Source organism: Salmo salar, chromosome 11, assembly GCF_965601325.2.
Source record: "Salmo salar chromosome 11, fSalSal1, whole genome shotgun sequence".
Taxonomy (NCBI): Eukaryota; Metazoa; Chordata; class Actinopteri; order Salmoniformes; family Salmonidae; genus Salmo; species Salmo salar.
Window position 1 is genome coordinate 4,022,265 of NC_138301.1, and position 23,847 is coordinate 4,046,111.

A 23,847-nucleotide genomic window follows, 5' to 3' on the forward strand; every position below is an offset into this window, starting at 1 on the left:
TGGTGATACAGCCTGACAGGATGCTCTCGATTGTTCATCTGTAAAAGTTTGTAAGCCACATTTCTTCAGCCTCCTGAGATTGAAGAGGCATTGTTGCACCTTCTTCACCACGCTGTCTGTGTGGGTGGACCATTTCAGTTTGTCCGTGATGTGTACACCGAGGAACTTAAAACTTTCCACCTTCTCCACTACTGTCCTGTCGATGTGGACAGGGGGGGTGCCCCCTCTGCTGTTTCCTGAAGTCCACAATCATCTCCTTTGTTTTGTTGATGTTGAGTGACAGGTTGTTTTCCTGACACAACACTCCGAGAGCCCTCACCTCCTCCCTGTAGGTTGTTTTGTCATTGTTGGTAATCAAGCCTACTACTGTTGTGTCGTCTGCAAACTTGATGATTGAGTTGGAGACGTGCATGGCCACGCAGTCGTGGGTGAACAAGGAGTACAGAAGAGGGCTGAGCACGCACCCTTGTGGGGACCCGGTGTTGAGGATCAGCGAAGTGGGGATGTTGTTTCCTACCTTCACCACCTGGGGCGGCCCGTCAGAAAGTCCAGGACCCAATTGCACAGGGCGGGGTTGAGACCCAGGGCCTTAAGCTTAATGATGAGCTTGGAGGGTACTATGGTGTTGAATGCTGAGCTGTAGTCAATGAACAGCATTCTTACATAGGTATTCCTCTTGTCCAGATGGGATAGGGCAGTGTGCAGGCGATTGCAACGTCTGTGGACCTGTTGGGGTGGTATGCAAACTGAAGTGGGTCTAGAGGGGCAGGTAAGGTGGAGGTGATATGATCCTTGACTAGTCTCTCAAAGCACTTCATGATGACAGAAGTGAGTGCTACGGGGCGATAGTCATTTAGTTCAGTTATCTTTGCCTTCTTTGGTACAGGAACAATGGTGGCCATCTTGAAGCATGTGGGGACAGCAGACTGGGATAGGGAGTGATTGAATGTCCATAAACACACCAGCCAGCTGGTCTGCGCATGCTCTGAGGATGCGTCTAGGGACGCCGTCTGGGCCAGCAGCCTTGCAAGGGTTAACACGTTTAAATGTCTTACTCACGTTGGCCACGGAGAAGGAGAGGCGGGGCCCGCAGTCCTTGTTAGCGTCGGTGGCACTGTATTATCCTCAAAGCGGGCAAAGAAGGTGTTTAGCTTGTCTGGAAGCAAGACCTCGGTGTCCGTGACGAGGCTGGTTTTCTTTTTGTAGCCCGTAATTGCCTGTAGGCTGTGCAACATACCCCTCGTGTCTGGGCCATTGAATTGCGACTCCATTTTGTCCCTATACCGACATTTCGCTTGTTTGATTGCCTTGCGGAGGGAATAACTACACCGTTAATATTCGGCCATTTTCCCCAAATTCTTTCCGTGGTTGAATCCGCTGGTTCGTGTTTTCAGCTTCGTGCGAATACCGCCATCTATCCACGGTTTCTGGTTGGGGTAGGTTTTAATCGTCACAGTGGGTAGAACATCTCCAATGCACTTCCTAATAAACTCACTCACCGAGTCAGCATATAAATCAATGTTATGTCTGACTTGAAGCGAGGCGACCATCTCTGTTGGCACCATCTTGCGAACAATTGGTAATGAGTGCAATTTCGATTCATTGGCTTTGCTGACTGGGTTGAAATGTAATTGATCCAACTTCGCATAGCACATCGCCATTAATACGTAATCAAGGCTATAAGGCTGTATTGTTATTTTCATATTTATAGATGTTGTTCCCAAATTAAGTTTTTCAATGCTATACATTATACCGGGTTAGAGTTTAAGGCCTGTATTTAAAAAGCACCTTCGAGTAGGAGTGCTGATCTAGGATTAGGTTTCCCCTGTCCATATCAACTTCTTTATGGCAAACTAGAAGGCAAAACTGATCCTACATCAGCACTCCTACTCCGAGACTCTTTGTGAATACGGGTCCTGATATCAATATGTTACAATAGGTACAGTGGTACAGCATGTTTGATAGTGGGCGAAAGTGTGAGATTCGATATGGAAGCTATGAGAGAGACTAACAAATTGTAAAGATGATCAATGGAAGCGCCATGAAAGACTAGATGATGGAGAAAGAGACACCTGGTGCAACGATGGTACCCATGGCTGGAGGTGAAGGAGTGGAAATAGAGTTTGAGAGAGAGCGAGACAGCAAAGAGAGCTAGAGAGCGAGAGAACGAGAATGAAGATCCAGACAGAGAACATGGACACATTGTTTTGACCGTCTATTGATGACTAGGAAATGGACAAATAAGTTGGCACAGATTCATACCTACAAGGGCACCTACAAGAGATGAGGATGACAAGGTGACTTAGGTGTTAACCAAATTGAGATCACTAGTGCACTTTTGTAAATATATACAACTTTGTTACACTGGGAAAACACAGTGTACCTGGGGGGGAAAAAAACGTTTTGACAAGACCTATCTCAGAACCAAGTACATTAAACAGCTCAAACCTATCAACGAATGACAGTTATTTGCTAGAACTCAACACACCATACTAGATGTGTTAGTTAAAAAAAACAGTTTTGCGGAGTGTTCATTTCTGTCAGTGCAGGCGAGCGGTCAGAGCCGTCCTCACAGCGACTACAAATGATTAACGACTTTGTCTTTATTTGTTTTCAGACTGTCTATTCCTGAGCGTCTGCGCACGAGACAAACCCTTAGTTGCCATCAACAACAATGGGTCCAATGGCTCCGACGCTTAACCGTACTGTACTCTTTCGACAGTTGACTATAACTTAGTTAACTTCTACTCTCTTTCTCTCAACTTCTACTCTTTTCCAAGCACAATTTACTCTAAGAGGGTTTATATGGAAACAAAACAAGCCTGCCATTAATGTATACATAATTAAATATTTCAACTGTTTAATGGAGGCACAATTGGTGGACATGTGTCCAAACTTGCCCAGTTTGCTACTGGAAAGAATCCCGCCTAAGTGTACTGATTATACAAACAATGGTCAGTGAAAGTCAATTGAGTGGCTAGCATTGGCCAAGGTTCCCTCCCGATGCTTTGTGGTGCGTTCATAGAGAAGACTAAACAAATGAATCAAAACCCAGAAGACAGCTAAATGCAGCACTAACCTTTGATGATCTTCATCAGATGACACACCGAGGACATTATGTTATACAATACATGCATGTTTTGTTCAATCAAGTTCATATTTATATAAAAAACCAGCTGTTTACATTAGCATGTGACGTTCAGAACTAGCATAACTCCGGCAAACCTCCGGTGAATTTACTAAATTACTCACGATAAACGTTCACAAAAAACATAACAATTATTTTAAGAATTATAGATACATCACTCCTTTGTGCAATCGAGGTGTCCGATTTTAAAATAGCTTTTCGGTGAAAGCACATTTTGCAATATTCTCAGTAGATAGCCCAGCCATCACGGCTAGCCATTTAGACACCGACCAAGTTTAGCCCTGACCAAACTCCGATTTACTATTACAAAAGTTTGATTACCTTTGTTGTCTTCGTCAGAATGCACTCCCAGGACTGCTACTTCAATAACAAATGTTGGTTTGGTCCAAAATAATCCATCGTTATATCCAAATAGCGGCGTTTTGTTCGTGCGTTCCAAGACACTATCCGAAGTGTAAATAAGGGTCACGAGCATGGTGCAATTCGTGACAAAAAAAATCTAAATATTCCATTACCGTACTTCGAAGCATGTCAACCGCTGTTTAAAATCAATTTTTATGCCATTTTTCTCGTAAAAAAGCGATAATATTCCGACCGGGAATCTGCGTTTAGGTAAACAGAGGAAAGAAAACAAAGCATTCGGTCGACGCGGGCACGCGCCTGAGTCTCACAGTACTGTAACCAGCCACTACCCAAACGCGCTACTTTCTTTCAGCCAGAGCCTGCAAAGCCACGATTCAGCTTTTTGCCGCCTTCTGAGAGCCCATTGGAGCCGTAGGAAGTGTCACGTAACAGCAGAGATCCTTTGTTTTGGATAGAGATGACAAAGAAGGCCAAGAAATGGTCAGACAGGGTACTTCCTGTACAGAATCTTCTCAGGTTTTGACCTGCCATTTGAGTTCTGTTATACTCACAGACACCATTCAAACAGTTTTAGAAACTTTGGAGTGTTTTCTATCCAAAGCCAATAATTATATGCATATTCTAGTTACTGGGCAGGAGTAGTAACCAGATTAAATCGGGTACGTTTTTTATCCAGCCGTGTCAATACTGCCCCCTAGCCCTAATTAAGGGCTTGCAAGTAAGCATTTCACAGTAAGGTCTACACTTGTTGTAATCGGCGCATGTGACAAATAAAGTTTGATTTGATACACGAGGAAGGAGTCCTGAATTCTGTCTTTTAACACTGTGTACATTATTACAGCGCAAAGCAGGGAATATGGGTTCAGATGCCTATGTTTTACAATTCCCCAACCTCAAAAAGAAACATGTCAACAACAATTCGAAAGGGAATCTCTCCCAGAACCAATGTAAATATTCCCCTTGATGACATATCTAAAAATGTTTTTCAGCTCAAATGATCACTCTGGTAACACTTTACTTAATAAAGCATCCAGGTATAATGCCTTACAATGCAATTCTAATGTATTGTAAGACTTTTTATGAGTATGATGCCTTTACAATGTCTTACAATCGTCTCATAATGATCCAGACAAAATAACAGCCAGTTTGAAACAATTGAGAATTGTATGCAGAGAGAGTGTAACGGTAACTACAGACGCTGGGAGATGGGAAGCAAGTACAGGGTGAGGAATTAATAATAAATAGACATGAAATTAACAAAAACAGCATCTGAACAAGAGAAACAAAACAACATAAATGCAGACACAGGAATGAAACTGAGGAAGTAACAGATATAGGGGAGGCAATCAATGACGTGATGGAGTCCAGGTGAGTCCAATGAAGCGCTGGTGCGTGTAATAATGGTGTGCGTAATGATGACCAGCCTGGCGACCTTGAGCACCAGAGAGGGGAGCGGGAGCAGACGTGACAGAGAGACATACCATATAATAAGTATTGTTATAAGTAGGGCCCTGTGTTTTGGTTAATCATGTCACATGACCTGGATTTTAACCTTTTCCAGAATTGAGAATTAGACCAAAAATTAAAGCAATTATCTGAGGATGGTACTGGAACATCTGACAAAAAAAAGGGGAGAGTTTGATGAAAAAGCTTTATATAAAAGTTAAAATCCAGGTCATGTGACATGATTAACCAAAACACAGGGCTTTAGTTATAAGACATTATAAAGGCTCATACTGTACATGCTCATAACAAGTTAAATCGAGATGCTTCTTGTAAAGTGTTACAATTATTATTTTCTCCCCTTCTTTATCGGACCAAACAACTGCTTCAATGTAACATGGTCGACTGGGCTGGGAATCGTAGAGTCGTTCGGCTAATACGATTACAGCAATTCCTTTTGATCTCGCTTCTGCTTTCATGACAATTCACCTCACTGAGTGAGGCAGGTACCGTGCAATCCCACCACCCCCTGCTGCCACCCCACCTCCCCATTCTGACCAATCCCTTTCCCTGAATCCTCGCTCAGGCCCAGCTTATGGCTGCAGTCCAATTTTCTATACATTGTCCGTGAAGGGTGCACTTGCTCACTCCCCCTTGTGGATATGATAGCATTAGATTGGTGTATGTTAAGGCTAGAGGGTGTCTTCACCATGTTTCCTATATCAGTCCATTCTGTTTAAATCCATAAGGGGGAGTGAAGGGCTGCAGACTGAGAATAAAGGTAGGGAATTGTACCGCAGCCCATGTCGAATTTCCAGTTAAAATCCTGTCTAGTTTTGTGAACAAAAGATGCCCCACCCCTTTCTCTTCACTCTCTTTGAACTCTGGTAAGCAAACAGTGGGCTATTTCAGTATTTTTGTGTGTTCCCACCAAGCTTGAAACATTGTGTCATAACAGCAGCTGTCGATGTCAAGGAAGTCTTTGATCAGCACAAGATGTAATGCCAAAAGGATGCTTCCATGTGTCTCTTGAATTTCCTTCTTGGTTCAGTCAGGTTCTATATACAGCTCTAGCAACAAAGAAAATATCTCATAATAGCTCTATATAGCAACATTTTATCAACACAGTTGCTTGACAACATGAAGACACATGATCATAAGCAACATTGTGTGTGCCAACATCAGGGCATGTTTTTGGTTGTGTCCATGAGTATGAGTGAGAGTGTGTATCTATGTTTGTATCTGTCGGTGTGTCACAAATCGTGTGAGGCCAGGTTACTCACATGCGAATTATATTTTTGACACTGAAGTTGTCTAGGGGCGCTATGTCCGGGTCCTCCCCCTTCTCATCTTGCAGGACTATCTGCTGCAGGATCCGGTCTAGGAGCTGCCAATGCTGCAGACTGCCCCCTCCGCGTTTGTCTGGAAAACACCAAACAGAGTTAATAAACACCACATACTTCTAAGGTCACATACACTGATGAAGAAAGGTTAGCTCCTTGGAGGACAAGCAGAAGGACTTCAACGATCAATGTTAAGATTTTAGCCTCACTACTCTCATCAATTCAGAAGTGAAGATTTTCTTCAAGAACAACTGGTGTGTTTTGTAAGAGGGGGTATAAATGGCTCCATGGATTCATGGTTTTGAGTAGTGGCAGAAACATTGACCAACTTGTGAGGCAGCTATCATTATCAACCAGCCTTTGCAGTGTTGACTAGAGTCAATCCTTTTTATCAGTTAAGGTACACTGTCTTACATTTACATATGGAAGAAGGCACTCTGGTCAGATGAGATTTATTCTTGACTACTGTGAGGCAGATGTAATAGTGATGAACCAGGCTTTGAGGCAGATGTAATAGTGACCAGCCTGGGAGGCTGATGTAACAGTTAGAGGCCTACCGATAAATTGGTTGACCGATATTATTGTCCGACATTAGCCTTTCACAGAAAAATTTGTATTGGACTTCATTCCAGAGATAAAGCTCAGATATTATATACATACAGTATAAAGTATTCATCCCCCTTGGCGTTTTTCCTATTTTGTTGCATTACAACCTATAATTGAAATTGATTTTATTTGGATTTCATGTAATAGACATAAACAAAATAGTCAAAATTGGTGAAGTGAAATTAAAAAAATTACTTGTTAAAAAAAAAAAAAAAAAATTGAAAATGTAAAATTGCTGTGTGCATATGTGCAGGTGTTTAGTCCCAGGATCCTTAGCTTAGTGATGAGCTTTGAGGGCACTATGGTGTTGAACGCTGAGTTGTAGTCAATGAATAGGGCAGTATGGAGTGCAATTGAGATTGTATCATATGTGGATCTGTTTGGGCGGTAGGCAAATTGGAGTGGATCTCAGGTTTCTGGGATAATGGTGTTTATGTGAGCCATTACCAGCCTTTCAAAGCACTTCATGACTACAGACGTGAGTGCTACGGGTCTGTAGTCATTTAGGCAGGTTGCCTTCATGTTCTTGGGCACAGGGACAATGGTGATCTGCTTGAAACATGTTGGTATTACAGACTCAATCAGGGACATGTTGAAAATGTCAGTGAAGACACCTGCCAGTTGGTCAGCACATGCCCGGAGCACACGTCCTAGTAATACGTCTGGCCCCACAGCCTTGTGAATGTTGACCTGTTAAAGGTCTTACACACACCGGCTATGGAGAGCGTGATCACACAGTTATCCGGAACAGCTAATGCTCTCATGCATGCCTCGGTGTTGCTTGCCTCGAAGTGAGCACAGAAGTGATTTAGCTCGTCTGGTAGGCTCGTGTCACTTGGAGGCTCGCGGCTGTGCTTCCCTTAGTAGTCTGTAATAGTTTGCAAGCCCTGCCACATAAGACGGGCATCAGAGCCCGTGTAGTACGATTTAATCTTAGCCCTGTATTGACGCTTTGCCTGTTTGATGGTTCGTCAGAGGGAATAGCAGGATTTCTTATAAGCTTCCAGGTTAGAGTCCCGCACCTTGAAAGCGGCAGCTCTAGCCTTTAGCTCAGTGCAAATGTTGCCTGTAATCCATGGCTTCTGGTTGGGGTATGTACGTACAGTCACTGTGGGGACGACGTCCTCGATGCACTTATTGATAAAGCCAGTGACTGATGTGGTGTACTCCTCAATGCCATCGGAAGAATCCCGGAACATGTTCCAGTCTGTGATAGCAAAACAGTCCTGTAGTTTAGCATCTGCTTCATCTGACCACTTTTTTATAGACCGAGTCACTGGTTCTTCCTGCTTTAATTTTTGCTTGTAAGCAGGAATCAGGAGGATAGAATTGTGGTTGGGTTTACCAAATGGAGGGTGAGGGAGAACTTGGTACGCGTCTCTGTGTGTGGAGTACAGGTGATCTAGAATTTTTTTCCCTCTGGTTGCACATTTAACATGTTGATAGAAATGAGGTAGAACTGATGTAAGTTTCCCTGCATTAAAGTCTCCGGCCACTAGAAGCGCCACCTCTGGGTGGCAGTTTCCTGTTTGCTTATTTCCGTATACAGCTGACTGAGTGCGGTCTTAGTGCCAGCATCCGTCTGTGGGGGTAAATAAACAGGCACGAAAAGTATAGCGGAAAACTCTCTAGGCAAATAGTGTGCTCTGCATTTTATCACAAGATACTCTACTTCAGGCGAGCAAAATCTAGAGACTTCCTTAAATTTTGTGCACCAGCTGTTGTTTACAAATATGCACAGACCGCCCCCCCTCTTCTTACCGGAGTGTGCTGTTCTATCTTGCTGCTGCAACATATATCCCGCTATCTGAATATCCATGTCATCATTCAGCCACGTTTCCGTGAAACATAAGATAGTACAGTTTTTGATGTCTCATTTGTCAGATATTCGTGATCGTACCTCGTCTAATTTATTGTCCAATGATTGCACGTTGGTGAGTAATATTGACGGTAACGGCAGCTTTCCCACTCGCCTTCTGTGGATCCTTACGAGGCACCCCGCTCTGTGTCCTCTGTACCTGCATATCTTCCTCTTGCAAATAACTGGGATGTTGGCCTTGTCGGGTGTTCGGAGAATGTCCTGTGCGTCCTGCTTGTTGAAGAAAAAATCTTTGTCTAATCCGAGGTGAGTGATTGCTGTTAAATAAAGTCCACCTGTATGCAATCTAAGTGTGACATGATCTGTCACATGATCTTAGTATATACAGTGAGGGAAAAAAGTATTTGATCCCCTGCTGATTTTGCACGTTTGCCCACTGACAAAGACATGATCAGTTTATAATTTTAATGGTAGGTTTATTTGAACAGTGAGAGACAGAATAACAACAAAAAAGTCCAGAAATACGCAAGTCAAAAATGTTATAAATTGATTAGCATTTTAATGAGGGAAATAAGTATTAAAGCCATTGCTTAAAGAAAAAAAATAAGCAAACACGTTTGGTGCTCGCCAAAAGGCATGTGGGAGACTCCCCAAACATATGGAAGAAGGCACTCTGGTCAGATGAGACTAAAATTGAGCTTTTTAGCCATGAAGGAAAATGCTATGTCTGGCGCAAACCCAACACCTCTCATCACTCCGAGAACACCATCCACACAGTGAAGCATGGTGCTGTGGGGATGTTTTTCATCGGCAGGGACTGGGAAAATGGTCAGAATTGAAGGAATGATGGATGGCACTAAATACAGGGAAATTCTTGAAGGAAACCTGTTTCAGTCTTCCAGAGATTTGAGACTGGGACGGAGGTTCACCTTCCAGCAGGACAATGACCCTAAGCATACTGCTAAAGCAACACTTAAGTGGTTTAAGGGGAAACATTTTAAGGTCTTGGAATGGCCTAGTCAAAGCCCAGACCTCCATCCAATTGAGAATCTGTTGTATGACTTAAAGATTGCTGTACACCAGCGGAACCCATCCAACTTGAACAAGCTGGAGAAGTTTTGTCTTGAAGAATGGGCAAAAATCCCAGTGGCTAGATGTGCCAAGCTTATAGAGACATACCCCAAGATACTTGCAGCTGTAATTGCTGCAAAAGGTAGCTCTACATAGTATTGACTTTGGGGGGGGGGGGGGGGGGGGTGAATCGTTATGCACGCTCAAGTTGTCGTTTTTTTTGTCTTATTTCTTGTTTGTTCAACAAGAAAAAATATTTTGCATCTTCAAAGTGGTAGGCATGTTGTGTAAATCAAATGATACAAACCTCCCAAAAATCTATTTTAATTCCAAGTTGTAAGGTAAGAAAATAGGAAAAATGCCAAGGGGGTGAATACTTTCGCAAGCCACTGTAGAATAAACAAATATGTCTGCTCATTTGCTCTCATTTTTCAAAATGTTTAATGATTGCCTGTAGAAGAGAAGGCGCTCTACAAGTCGCTCATTGAACATCATTCAGCCCTAGGTCACAAAGTTAGAGAAAGTAGGCATGATGGTGACAGTGAGTAGCTTGCCACAGGCAGCGTATTTTAATAAGTAAACAATCAAAAGTACACTTCACCAAGCAAGCAGCCCTGAGGGATATCCTACGAAGCAAGCTATATCTACAAAGGGTTTTCTAAAATTAACCAGCTTCAGTTAGCTTCACATTGCAGCTAAGGCTTCATCCATACTATGGCAGCGGACATTGTTCATCCGCCTGCTGCAAAATCTAGCAGGCTTGTAACTACGTGAGCATGACACACATGGCTAGTCAAAAGCCTAACAATGCTGAAATATCAATCCATGGGCGAGTCAGTGCCACATTTTCATTTGTGCCGAAATCAAAATGGAATAAAAGTTATCTTGCAAAATCAGCAGGCTATGTGAAATAGGCTTTTAGAACTGCAGTCTTTATTTTATTATTTATCGTTAATGGTGTCTTCGGTGTGCTTATTTACGTTTACATTTACATTTTATCAATGCACAAGCACATTTTTTTTTCACTCCTATCAATATTATAATTTGTATTAAGTCATACAAAAGTGTTACATTGCGTGAAGTTTAAAATGCTAATTGCTAAATTAAACGTAATTTAATTAAACCATTGCTAAATGTATAAAACAAATCAGTCATCTTCCTCAAATGAAAATGGGCTTGATGACACAATCTTTGAGAGAGGGATGAAATCTGATTTCATTGGTCCTCAACTCTATAATTTCATTTGGGTAAGTGGAGTTAGACATGAGTTAACCTGCCAAGGAGAAGGTTAGTTCTGAAGGATTCTTTGCCATAGAAATGTACCTGGCTAAAAGGTCAACAACTTTTGAATGACCAAAGTTACCTCGCTAACTCCTAAAACCTGCTTCCTAGGATATACCCTCTGTCCTCATCATATTCTGACTTAATGTTAGCTAGCTAGCTAGCAATCTGTGCAACTTATGTGCTAACACAAGACTGGTGCCAAAGTGAATAATCATCCTTGATACAAAAATAACACTGTACTGTCTGGGCCTATTACAGTGCCTTCAGAACGTTTTCAAAAGTCTCCTTGACTTAATCCACATTTTGTTGTGTTACAACCGGATCTAAAAATGGATTAAATAGATTTTTGTCCTCACCTATCTACACATAATACCGCATAATAAGTAAAAACATGTTGTTTTTTTTACAGCTGCGTCTTTTTGGATCTCTAAGAGCTTTCCACATCTGGATTGTACATTATTTGTCAAATATTCTTAAAACATTTCTTCAAGCTGTCAAGTTGATTGTTGATCATTGCCAAACAGACATTTTCAAGTATTGCCATAGATTTTCAAACTGATTTAAGTTAAAACAGTAACTAGGTCACTCAGGAACATTCAATGTCATCTTGGTAAGCAAGTCCAGTGTATATTTGGCCTATTGTTTTATGTTATTGTCCTGCTGAAAGGTGAATTTGTCTCCCAATTACTGGTAGAAAACAGACTGAACTAGGTTTTCATCTAGGATTTTGCCTGTGCTTATAGCTGTATTACGATTATTTTGATCATAAAAAACTCCCTAGTCCTTGCTGATGACAAGCATACCCATTACATGATCCAGCCACCACCATGCTTGAAAATATGAAGAGTGGTACTCAGTGATGTGTTGTGTTGGATTTGCCCCAAACATAACACTTTGTATTCAGGACAAAAACCTAATTTCTTTGTCAAATTTTTTGCAGTATTACTTAAGTGCCTTGTTGCAAACAGGATGCATGTTTTTGGAATATTTTTATTCTGTACAAGCTTCCTTCTTTTCACTCTGTCAATTAGGTTAGTATTGTGGAGTAACAACAATATTGTTGGTCCATCCTCAGTTCTCATATCACAACCATTAAAATCAGTAACTGTTTTAAAATCACCATTGACTCATGGTGAAATCTCTGAGCAGTGTCCTTCTCCAGCAAATGAGTTAGGAAGGACGCCTGTATCTTTGTGATTACTGAGTGTATTGATACACCACCCAAAGCCTCAATAATAACTTCACCATCCTCAAAGGTCAGCATCTACTTTTTTATTTTATTTTTACATATCTACCAATCGGTGCCCTTCTTTGCGAGGCATTGAAAAAACAGCCTGTGAGGCAGATGTTATAGTGATGGACCAGCGTAGGAGACAGATATAGTCATTGTGTGTATGTGCACTGCAAAGAGAAATTGATGGTACAATTATTGTGGGGGCTGTCTTGTTAGACTTCAGTGCAGCTTTTGACATTATTGATCATAGTCTACTGCTGGAAATAAACGTATGTGTTATGGCTTTACACCCCCTGCTATAATGTGGATAAAGAATGACTTGTCTAATAGAACACAGAGGGTGTTCTTTAATGGAAGCCTATCAAATATAATCTAGTTAGAATCAGCAATTCCCCAGGGTAGCTGTTTAGGCCCCTTGCTTTTTTCAATTTTTACTAACGACATGCCACTGACTAAGTAAAGCCAGAGTTTCTATGTATGCAGATGACTCAACACCATACACGTCAGCTACTACAGTGACTGAAATGACTGCAACACTCAACAAAGAGCTGCAGTTAGTTTCAGAGTGGGTGGCAAGGAATAAGTTAGCCCTAAATATTTGTAAAACTAAAAGCATTGTATTTGGAACAAAACACTCACTAAACCCTAAACCTCAACTAAATCTTGTAATAAATAATGTGGAAATTGAGCAAGTTGAGATGACTGCTTGGAGAAACACTAGATTGTAAACTGTCATGGTCAAAACATATTGATGCAGTAGTAGCTAAGATGGGGAGAAGTCTGTCTATAATAAAGCGATGCTCTGCCTTCTTAACATCACTATCAACAAGGCAGGTCCTACAGGCCCTAGTTTTGTTGCACCTTGACTACTGTTCAGTCGTGTGGTCAGGTGCCACAAAAAAGGACTTATTGGCTCAGAACAGGGCAGCACAGGCCCTTGGATGTACACAGAGAGCTAATATTAATAATATGCATGTCAATCTCTCCTGGCTGAAAGTGGAGGCGAGATTGACTTAATCACTACTTCTATTTATGAGAGGTAATGACATGTTGAATGCACCGAGCTGTCTGTCTAAACTACTGGCACACAGCTCGGACACCCATGCATACCCCACAAGACATGCCACAAGAGGTCTCTTCACAGTCCCCAAGTCCAGAACAGACTATGGGAGGCACACAGTACTACATAGAGCCATGACTACATGGAACTCTATTCCACATCAAGTAACTGACGCAAGCAGTAAAATTTGATTTAAAAAACAGATTTAAAAAACACCCAACACAAACATTGGCACAGACACATGCATACACACACAAGATAACATACGCAGTATACATACACATGGATTTAGTAATGTAGATATGTGGTAGTGGTGGAGTAGGGGCGTGAGGGCACCCAGTGTGTTGTGAAATCTGTGAATGTATTGTAATGTTTTAAGATTGTATAAACTGCCTTATTTTTGTTGGACCCCAGGAAGAGTAGCTGCTGCTTTGGCAGCAGCTAATGGGAATCCATAATAAATACAAATACAAAAATTCAGTTTGACATGTCATGTAAACTGCCATAGTGTATTTGTGAAATGTAAATCGTCAATAAATATACCTCACCAGCCCGTGAGGCAGATTTAATAGTGATGGATGTACTCACAGGGCATCTGGAGGCAGTGCTGGAGGATAGAGAGCAGGTAAGGATAGGCATCTGTGTGGTTCAACTTCTTCTTGATCAACTCAAACATCTGGCCAGCGCTCTTAGTGTCCACATGGGTCTGTTGAATGAAAGGAAAACCTACAATCATTAAAATACCAAGTCAATCCATAACAATAAGCCTGAAATGAGGCATGGATGCAATTAGCAGTCTTCAATACAAGCACTGGATGACCCAAGTTCGACATTCATAGATTGAGAAAATTCCAATAAAGACACTTGAGCTTTACATGGGCCTAACGTAGAAGAGAACCTGTTCTAGGTTGCACATTAATACCAGTGCTCAGTTTGACAATACTTTTGATTTCAGTTCAATAAAACAATGTGGGCTTAATTATACAATGTATTGATGTCAATGGGGATGGTAAACAGGCACTCACCAGGTCAAAACGCTTGGCAAGTTCCAAGTCATCCTCATTCCTTACCATCTCAAAGAAGTCCAAATGCCTGGAAATATGACACAGGCATGAAAAGGACAATAAGCTTGAGTGAGTCATTCCATCTCTCTGTAAATCTTACGAGCTGGATGCCAGCTTTGAATCTAACAACCTTACTGTAGGGACTAAGATGCTTTCTAAGATGTTTGGTGGTCATTTTGTCCCCTGCCTCACCTGTCCAGAATGGCATTATCGTGCCCTCTGAGCTTGTCAATCACGGGCTGGATCCCCAACATCAGGAACTCGTACCTAAGGTGGAGGCGGAACTCCAGGTTGTCCTGAAGATTGAAGTACAGGGTATCAAACACAGCTGATGACAACAACAGCAACACTGAATCATTCAGGCATACAGTAAATTGATCTTGGACTTTTAATTAGCTTCATCAGTTGTTTATGTATGTAGGCTACTGTGTCTGTGCACTATTGTAATACAAGAATAAACTTGACTTACAGTGCATTCGGAAAGTATTTAGACCCCTTGACTTTTTCCAAAATATTTTCTTTACAGCCTTATTCTAAAGTGGATAACATTTATTTTGTCCCTCATCAATCTACATACAATACCCCATAATGACAAAGCAAAAACAGTTTAAAAATAAAAACTGAAATATCACATTTACATAAGTACCCTTTACTCAATACTTTGTAGAAGCACCTTTGGCAGCGATTACAGACTCAAATCTTCTTGGGTATGATGCTACAATCTTGGCACACCTGTATTTGGGGAATTTCTCTCATTCTTCTCTGCAGATCCTCTCAAGCTCTGTCAGGTTGGATGTGGAGCGTTGCGACACAGCAATTTCAGGTCTTTCAAGAGATGTTCAATCGGGTTCAAGTCCGGGCTCTGGCTGGGCCACTCAAGGACATTAAGAGAACTGTCCCGAAGCCAATCCTGTGTTGTCTTGGCTGTGTGCTTAGGGTTGTTGTCCTGTTGCAAGGTGAACCTTTGCCCCAGTCTGTGGTCCTGAGCACTCTAGAGCGGGTTTTCATCAAGGATCTCTCTGTACTTTGCTCTGTTCATCTTTGCCTCGATCCTGACTTGTTTCTCATGGTCTGAGAGTCCTTTAGGTGCCTTTTGGCAAACTCCAAGCAGACTGTCACGTGCCTTTTACCCGTCATGTGCCTTTTGGTTTCATCTTGTTTCACATGGTCTGAGAGTCTTTAGGGGCCTTTTGGCAAACTCCAAGTGGGCAGCAGGTAGCCTAGTGGTTAGAGCGTTGGACTAGTAACCGAAAGGTTGCAAGATCGAATCCCTGAGCTGACAAGGAAAAAAAATCTGTCGTTCTGCCCCTGAACAAGGCAGTTAACCCACTGTTCCTAGGCCGTCACTGAAAATAAGAATTTGTTCTTAACTGATTTGCCTAGTTAAATTAAGGTAAAAAATGTGCCTTTTACTGAGGAGTGGCTTCTGTCTGGCCACTCTACCATAAAGGCCTGATTGGTGGAGTGCTGCAGAGCTGGTTGTCCATCTGGAAATTTCTCCCATCTCCACAGAGTAATTATAGAGCTCTGTCAGAGTGACTATCGGGTTCTTGGTCACCTCCCTGACCAAGACACTTCTTGCTCAGCCAGCTCTAGGAAGAGTCTTGGTGTGTCCTTGGGGACCTTCAATGCTGCAGAAATGTTTTGGTACACTTCCCCAGATCTGTGTCTCGACAGAATCCTGTCTCGGAGCTCTACAGACAATTCCTTTGCCCTCATGGCTTAGTTTTTGCTCTGACATGCACTGTCAACTGTGGGACCTTAAATAGACAGGTTTGTGCCTTTCCAAATAATGTCCAATCAATTGAATTTACCACAGGTGAACTCCAATGAAGTTGCAGAACCATCTGAAGGATGATAAATGGATGCACCTGGGCTCAATTTCGAGTCTCATAGCAAAGGGTCTGAATACTTATGTAAATAAGGTATTTCTGTATATAACTTTTTTATACATGTGAAAATTTTTCGAAAAGCCTGATTTCGCTTAGTCACTATGGGGTGTTGTGTGTAGATTGCTGAGGATTTTTTTTTTTATTGAATCCATTTTAGAATAACGCTGTAACGTAGTAAAATGTGGAAAAAGTCAAGGGGCCTGAATACTTTCCGAAGGCACTGTACAGCTGGAATCCTTAATGATGAAACAGTCATGTCCATTTGCAATATTTCAACAACAAAGAAGTTACTGCAAACAACACTGTTTTTTCCCGCTCGGACATCATTGCACGCGCGATAGAAGAGCACAATATGTACTGCAATTTCATTTACCATGCTAATACTTTTTTTACTAAATTACGCTCCTCAACTTGCCAACCAAAAATAAAAACAGTGGTGGGGCGGCCAGTGACGACGTTTCCCCCTACTCTAGACTCCATCATTAAGATGTATTCTTGACATATTCTGACTGTTTGACAAGGGACCAAGATCATCCCAATTTCAACCACGAACAATGATGTTGCCTCTATCACTCAAATCTAATGTATTTCTAAGGGTGTGTGCAGTCAAATTATTGGATGATATCTTGGTAGAACTGTTTAAATGTGACTCTTTCTGCCATGAATCATCCAATAGAAAGTAGACCTAGCTGTGGGTGTGACAGGGGGGTTAAAGAGTAACATGGCGATCCTGACTGACCTCCCCAGCCCCAGCATTGAGCACAGCGTTGATAAAGGACATGATGGCTGTCTTCAGGTTGACCTCGTCTCTGTAGCGCCCCGTACTTCTGTCTAGCTCATTCAGTAACGTCTGAATGGGTTACAGGGACAGTTCTCAGTTAGGTGCATGAGTTGAATGGACAATTATTCAGTTATATTCATTACAATACATAAACAACTCAGGGCTCCCGAGTGGTGCAGCGGTCTAAGGCACAGCTTCTCACTGCTAGAGGCGTCACTACAGACCCGGGTTCGATTCCCGGCTGTATAACAACCGGCCATGATTGGGAGTCCCATAGGGCAGCGCACAATTGGCCCAGCGTCGTCCGGGTTTGCCAGAGTAGGCCTTCATTGTAAATAAGAATTTGATCTTGACAAGTTCAATAAAGGTTAAATAAAATAAATAAATAAAAAACTATGAAATTGATCTGCAAGAGTTGCAGTGGTGGGTAAACTACAGCCAATCCATCCCACCGGTCAATTCAATTTTATGGTTTTACGGTCCAATTAAAAAAAAAAACTTTATATGACCAAATCAGCCCTTAAAAAATGCGCACTATCCGTCCTGATGTGGCCCTTGAGCCAAGAAGTTTGCCCACCCCTGGGTTACAGGGACAATTTCCTTGCAACTCTTCTAAACATGGTTAAAAATACATATTAACTCTTGGGGATGACCTAAAATGTGTGTGTCATTTACTTCTGATTAGCTTTAGGAGTACCCCAGCACTTGTTGGACTATACCTGGAAGCGGGTCCTCTCAGCGGCATACTTCTGGTAGTGGGCCATCGCCTGCAGCACCTTCTTGTGGCCATCGGGCACCAAGCACACTGCGCCCAGGATCTCCAGCACTGCCACTTTGGTCTTGACGTTGTCCTGACGCAAGCTCTGGGAGATGGTATTGATGCTCTGCGGGTGGGCCAGCACATGGGCTCGACCCTGCGAGTTGTTCATCAGGGCCTTGATGCAGCCGATGACCGAGGTGTGCACGCGGCTCTCCGACGTCTCGTAGTCCATGCTCCGCAGGAAATTGAGCAGGCAGGTGAGGCCGTCGAGCTCAATGAAGCGCGTCACAAACCTGGGAGGTGGAGGGGTGAGGATGTGTCAGTCAGAAAAGGTTAAAAGGTCAACAATGGAAGACAAAGATTAAACAAACACTGGAAACTATGGTCTGCTTCACACATGGGAGGTTAAGTTGACTTTTATGAAATCTCATTCACCTTGAAAAATATCTCTGTGTTTAACCGAAACCCAAAATATGTCTGGCCTAAGTTGTTTGTTTGAGGCTTTAGGATAACAAGAGTTCAAAAGTCGTAGTAAAATGGGTAAAAAGTAGTACGAAGCGTAAAACGTATCATGCCCATCAGATTTACTGAACTGTACTGAATTGAAACACAGGTAAACCAAAGGGTCAGTGGCCGAGGAACTGCCACTGAACATATACTGAACAAAAATATAAATGCAACAATTTCAAAGATTTTACTGAGTTACAGGAAATCAGTCAATTCAAATGAATTCCTCAGGCCCTAATCCTTGGATTTCACATGGGTGGGCCTGCGAGGGCATAGTCCCACTCACTTGGGAGCCAGGCCCACCCACTGGGGAGCCAGGCTCAGCTAATCAGAATAAGTTTTTCCCCCACAAAAAGGCCTTATTACAGACATAAATACTTTTCAGTTTCATCAGCTGTCCGGGTGGCTGGTCTCAGACGATCCTGCAGGTGAAGACGCCGGATGTGGAGGTCCAGGTTGGCGTGGTTACACATGGTCTGCAGTTGTGAGGCCGGTTGGACGTACTGACAAATTCTCTAAAATGACGTTGGAGGCGGCTTATGGTAGAGAAATTAACATTCAATTATCTGTAGCATTGTGCTGTGTGACAAAACTGCACATTTTAGAGTGGCCTTTTACTGTCCTCAGCAGAAGGTCCACCTGTCTAATGATAATGCTGTTTAATCAGCTTCTTGATATACCACATCTGTCAGGTGGATAGATTACCTTGGAAAAGGAGAAATGATAACTGACAGGGATGTAACCAAATTTGTGCACAATATTTGAGAAAAATAAGCTTTTTGTTTGTATGGAACATTTCTGGGATCTTTTATTTCAGCTCATGAAACCAACACTTTACATGTAGTGCTTATATTTTTGTTCAGTATAGATAGACATAAAGGCACCCCTCGCCTTGCTACCTACCCCCATTAACCAGCTGTAGTAAGGGATCCCACATGAAACTGTAAACCATAAAACTCATACCACCCACATTCATCTTAGAACTTTCCTAATGACAGACTTTATTAACAGGGCTAATGAAGGGTCACCTCATTAACCCCTTCCTCTTGCAGAACTGCAAGCCTACCTGATCACCTACAATACACAAACATGAAGGGCATGACATCAAGTCAGCCATTTTGATGTTCCCCTCACACAGATTCTTTCTCTGATCAAGTTCATAAATCATGTAAATCGATCGAGTTCATAACAAACTTAAGTATGTTTCTGTTCAGACAGACAAAGAGAGGGAGAAAGTGAAAGAGAGTGAGGGGGTAGGTCTCATTTATTAATCACTGAAAGAAAAATTAAGAAATGTAAGAAACATCAAACAGACAGAGCAAGAGAGAGAGCAATTTTAAGAGACAGAGAGAAAGAAGGAGAAAAAAAGAAGCAGAGAGATTTACAGTCAGTCATTGTAACAGATTGTTTTGACACTGTCAGACGAGCTGAGTCCAAGTTCCATCCCCTCCCACCGCTTTCTTGGCAAGAGCGGGAGTGGAAAAAACACACCCCATCCTTCAAAGCGCATAAATCCCCCCATTATTATCCTATACATCTGAAGCCAGGCTACCCTCCCGCTAACTCAATCCCAGATTTCGAGAGCACACACGGTTCACCTGGCAATGCTCTTGCAACCCTCAGATCCCCAGGAACACATGGGTAAGGTCATAAATACGGTACACCAGTGTTGGGTTCGAGACCATCTAAAGCGAGACTGATTCAAGGCCAAGACCAGTGCAAATTGAGTCCGAGTCAAGACCAAGACCGGGAGGGGGGGTGCACATAATGCACAGGCTGAGTGCGCATACACATACAGCACATTCACATAGACGTGCGCACACACACACACAGGTAAAACAGACTCTCTCGACGCGCAATGTGCTTCTAGTTTCAGTACTAACATTACTCTTTGTCACATTGCAAACTGAAGTTGATCTCTCTACCTAAAGGTGTAACATCGCCAGCTCACTGTGCAGATGTTATTATGAAGGTGGGTGTCTAGGTGTCACACGTGGCTACTCACAGCTATGCTCTGTCACACACAAGAGCACGTACGCAGACAAGCATGCATATACACGTACACACACAGGCGCACACACACACACACACACACACACTCTTTGCACTCCATGAATTCCTGCTCCTTACAAAGGACATCCAACGATGCCTAATTCTCAACAGTGAAAACAGTCCCCCTTCTACATACCAACATCATCCAACCATTCACAAATGTTCTCATTCCCTCATTCTTTCTCTCCTCTTTTTCATTCTCTCTACTTTCTTAGGTCATAAGAGTTCATCTTAACAAAGGAAATAGAGGAACTAACAGTACAAATATAAAGCAATAAAAACTGTAAAAGAGGCACAGAATAAGAAATGGAGGAAATTATTCAAGAAAGATCAAGTGTAATATATTATACAAAATAAAGTGAACTGGACGGAATATGTAAACAAACTGGAAAAAATATGTAGAAATAATTTACAGAAACTTGTTACAAATGACAGTCATCCATGATTCAACAAACAATATTTTGAAAAAGGAAGCAAAGTACTTTAAGCATATGTTTTCATTTGTCTTCTCCATCTCCACTAACTGAAGTTAATTTTAAGGATTTGTTTTCTATTAATAGTGTAAAATTAACAGCTCTACAGTCCGACTCATGTGAAGGCCTAATTACAGAGGAGGGACTTCTAGATGCAATTAAAGCCTTCAAGTCCGGGAAAACTCCAGGGCTGGATGATATATCAGTTGAGGTACAGTGCATTCGGAAAGTATTCAGACCCCTTGACTTTTCCACATCTTGCTACGTTACAGCTTTATTCTAAAACAGATTAAATCGTTTTTCCCCCTCATAAATCTACACACAATACCCCACAATGACAAAGCAAAAACTGTTTTTTAGAAATGTTTGCAAATGTATTAAAAAAAAAACTGAAATATCACATTTACGTACACTACCATTCAAGAGTTTGGGGTCAGTGAGAAATGTCCTTGTTTTTGAAAGTCCATTAAAATAACATCAAATTGATCAGAAATACAGTGTAGACATTGTTGATGTTGTAATTGATTTTCTTTGGAATATCTACATAGGTGTACAGAGGCCCATTATCAGCAAACATCACTACTGTGTTCCAATAGTACATTGTGTTAGCTAATCCAAGTTTATCATTTTTAAAGGCTAATTGATCATTAGAAAACCCTTTTGCAATCATGTTAGCACAGCTGAAAAATGTTGTTCTGATTAAAGGCAGAGTTCCTCTGTCCAGTGTCTGTTCTTTTGCACATCTTAATCTTATATTTTTATTGGCCAATCTGAGATATGGCTTTTTCTTTGCAACTCTGCCGAGAAGGCCTGCATCATGGAGTCGCCTCTTCACTGTTGACGTTGAGACTGGTGTTAGGCGGATACTATTTAATGAAGCTGCCAGTTGAGGACTTGTGAGGCATCTGTTTCTCAAACTAGACACTCTAATGTACTTGTCCTCTTGCTCAGTTGTGCACCGGGGCCTCCCACTCCTCTTTCTATTCTGGTTAGAGCCAGTTTGCGGTGTTCTGTGAAGGGAGTAGTACACAGCGTTGTACCGGATATTCAGTTTCTTGGCAATTTCTCGCATGGAATAGCCTTCATTTCTCAGAACAAGAATAGACTGACGAGTTTCAGAAGAAAGGTATTTGTTTCTGGCCATTTTGAGCATGTAATCGAACCCACAAATGCTGATGCTACAGATACTCAACTAGTCTAAAGAAGGCCAGTTGTATTGCTTCTTTAATTAGCTGTGCTAACATAATTGCAAAAGGGTTTTCTAATGATCAATTAGCCTTTTAAAATGATAAACTTGGATTAGCAAACACATAGTGCCATTGGATCACAGGAGTGATGGTTGCTGATAATGGGCCTCTGTACGCCTATGTAGATATACCATAAATAATCTGCCGTTTCCAGCTACAATTGCCATTTACAACATTAACAATGTCTACACTGTATTTCTGATCAATTTGATGTTATTTTAATGGACAAAAAAATTGTTTTTCTTTCAAAAACAAGGACATTTCTAAGTGGTCCCAAACTTTTGAATGGTAGTGTATACTGAGATCATGTGACAGATCATGTGACACTTAGATTGCACACAGGTGGACTTTATTTAAATAATTATGTGACTTCTGAAGGTAATTGGTTGCACCAGATCTTATTTAGGGGCTTCATAGCAAAGGGGTGAATACATATGCATGCACCACTTTTCCGTTTTTAATTTAGTAATTTTTTTCATTTCACTTCACCAATTAGGACTATTTTGTGTATGTCCATTACATGAAATCCAAATAAAAATCAATTTACATTACAGGTTGAAATGCAAAAAATAGGAAAAACGCCAAGGGGGATGAATATATAATTCCTAATGAAATATGTGTATGAATAGCAAACAAGGCACTCGAAAGCCACAACATGTCAAAGTCAACATATAATATACATTGGGCTCCCGAATGGCACAGTGGTCTAACACACTGCAGTAACTGGTTCCAATCCAGGCTGCATCACATCCAGCCGTGATTGAGAGTCCCATAGGGTGGCGCACAATTGGCCCAGCGTCGTCCGGGTTTGGCCGGGGTAGGCGTCATTGTAAATAAGAATTTATACTGACTTGCCTTGTTAAATAAAGGTTCATTTAAATAAATAAAAAAATAATAGTGTTCCTCCTACTCTATATAATATATGTTTATAGATGTGTTGTTTATTTGATGTTTTGCTAAAATAAAAGTTCAATAAAATAAGTAATAAACTTCAGTTCTTACTGATTTAAAAAAAATCTTCAATAGTGGTAAAGACTCACTTCAAAGAGACCACATTCAAGTCCTCCATCCCCCACTTAGTCTGACTGCTGCTCTCTCTGGCATTTCTTTCTTTCTTTTTTACTTTGTGTGTGGTTTGTGGTGTGTTCACTTATGACATTAGATCAGTGTTGACTGATAACTTGGCCCTTATCTTAAATATTTCACCTCTGTGTTTGGAGACATTGTATCAGCATTCTTGTTGCATCTCCTGTTAGTACATTTTATGTAGGGAAGTTAATGATCCATCATGTATGACATTCCTGGGAGTGTGTAAACTTGTATTTTTATTACAATAGCATTTCTATATGTTTTCTATAGTTACAGTGGGGGAAAAAAGTATTTAGTCAGCCACCAATTGTGCAAGTTCTCCCACTTAAAAAGATGAGAGAGGCCTGTAATTTTCATCATAGGTACACGTCAACTATGACACAAAATACGAGAAAAAAAATCCAGAAAATCACATTGTAGGATTTTTAATGAATTTATTTGCAAATTATGGTGGAAAATAAGTATTTGGTCACCTACAAACAAGCAAGATTTCTGGCTCTCACAGACCTGTAACTTCTTCTTTAAGAGGCTCCTCTGTCCTCCACTCGTTACCTGTATTAATGGCACCTGTTTGAACTTGTTATCAGTATAAAAGACACCTGTCCACAACC

General features: G+C 41.5%; 1 protein-coding gene across 4 annotated transcripts in view; it reads right to left on the reverse strand.

The window, feature by feature from the left end:
- daam2 (dishevelled associated activator of morphogenesis 2) overlaps positions 1–23,847 on the reverse strand; it is a 260,782-nt gene that overhangs the window by 45,774 nt on the left and 191,161 nt on the right. For 3 of the 4 annotated variants that reach the window (XM_014126170.3, XM_014126175.3, XM_014126171.3), the window contains exons 6-11: positions 17,828–18,161; positions 17,067–17,177; positions 14,628–14,731; positions 14,397–14,463; positions 13,960–14,077; positions 6,238–6,376 (exon numbers count right to left, since the gene is read on the reverse strand). In XM_014126170.3, the coding sequence (XP_013981645.1) occupies positions 6,238–6,376; positions 13,960–14,077; positions 14,397–14,463; positions 14,628–14,731; positions 17,067–17,177; positions 17,828–18,161 (873 nt within the window). The remainder of the gene's footprint in view (positions 1–6,237; positions 6,377–13,959; positions 14,078–14,396; positions 14,464–14,627; positions 14,732–17,066; positions 17,178–17,827; positions 18,162–23,847) is intronic. The other variant, XM_082957632.1, reaches the window with a different exon arrangement.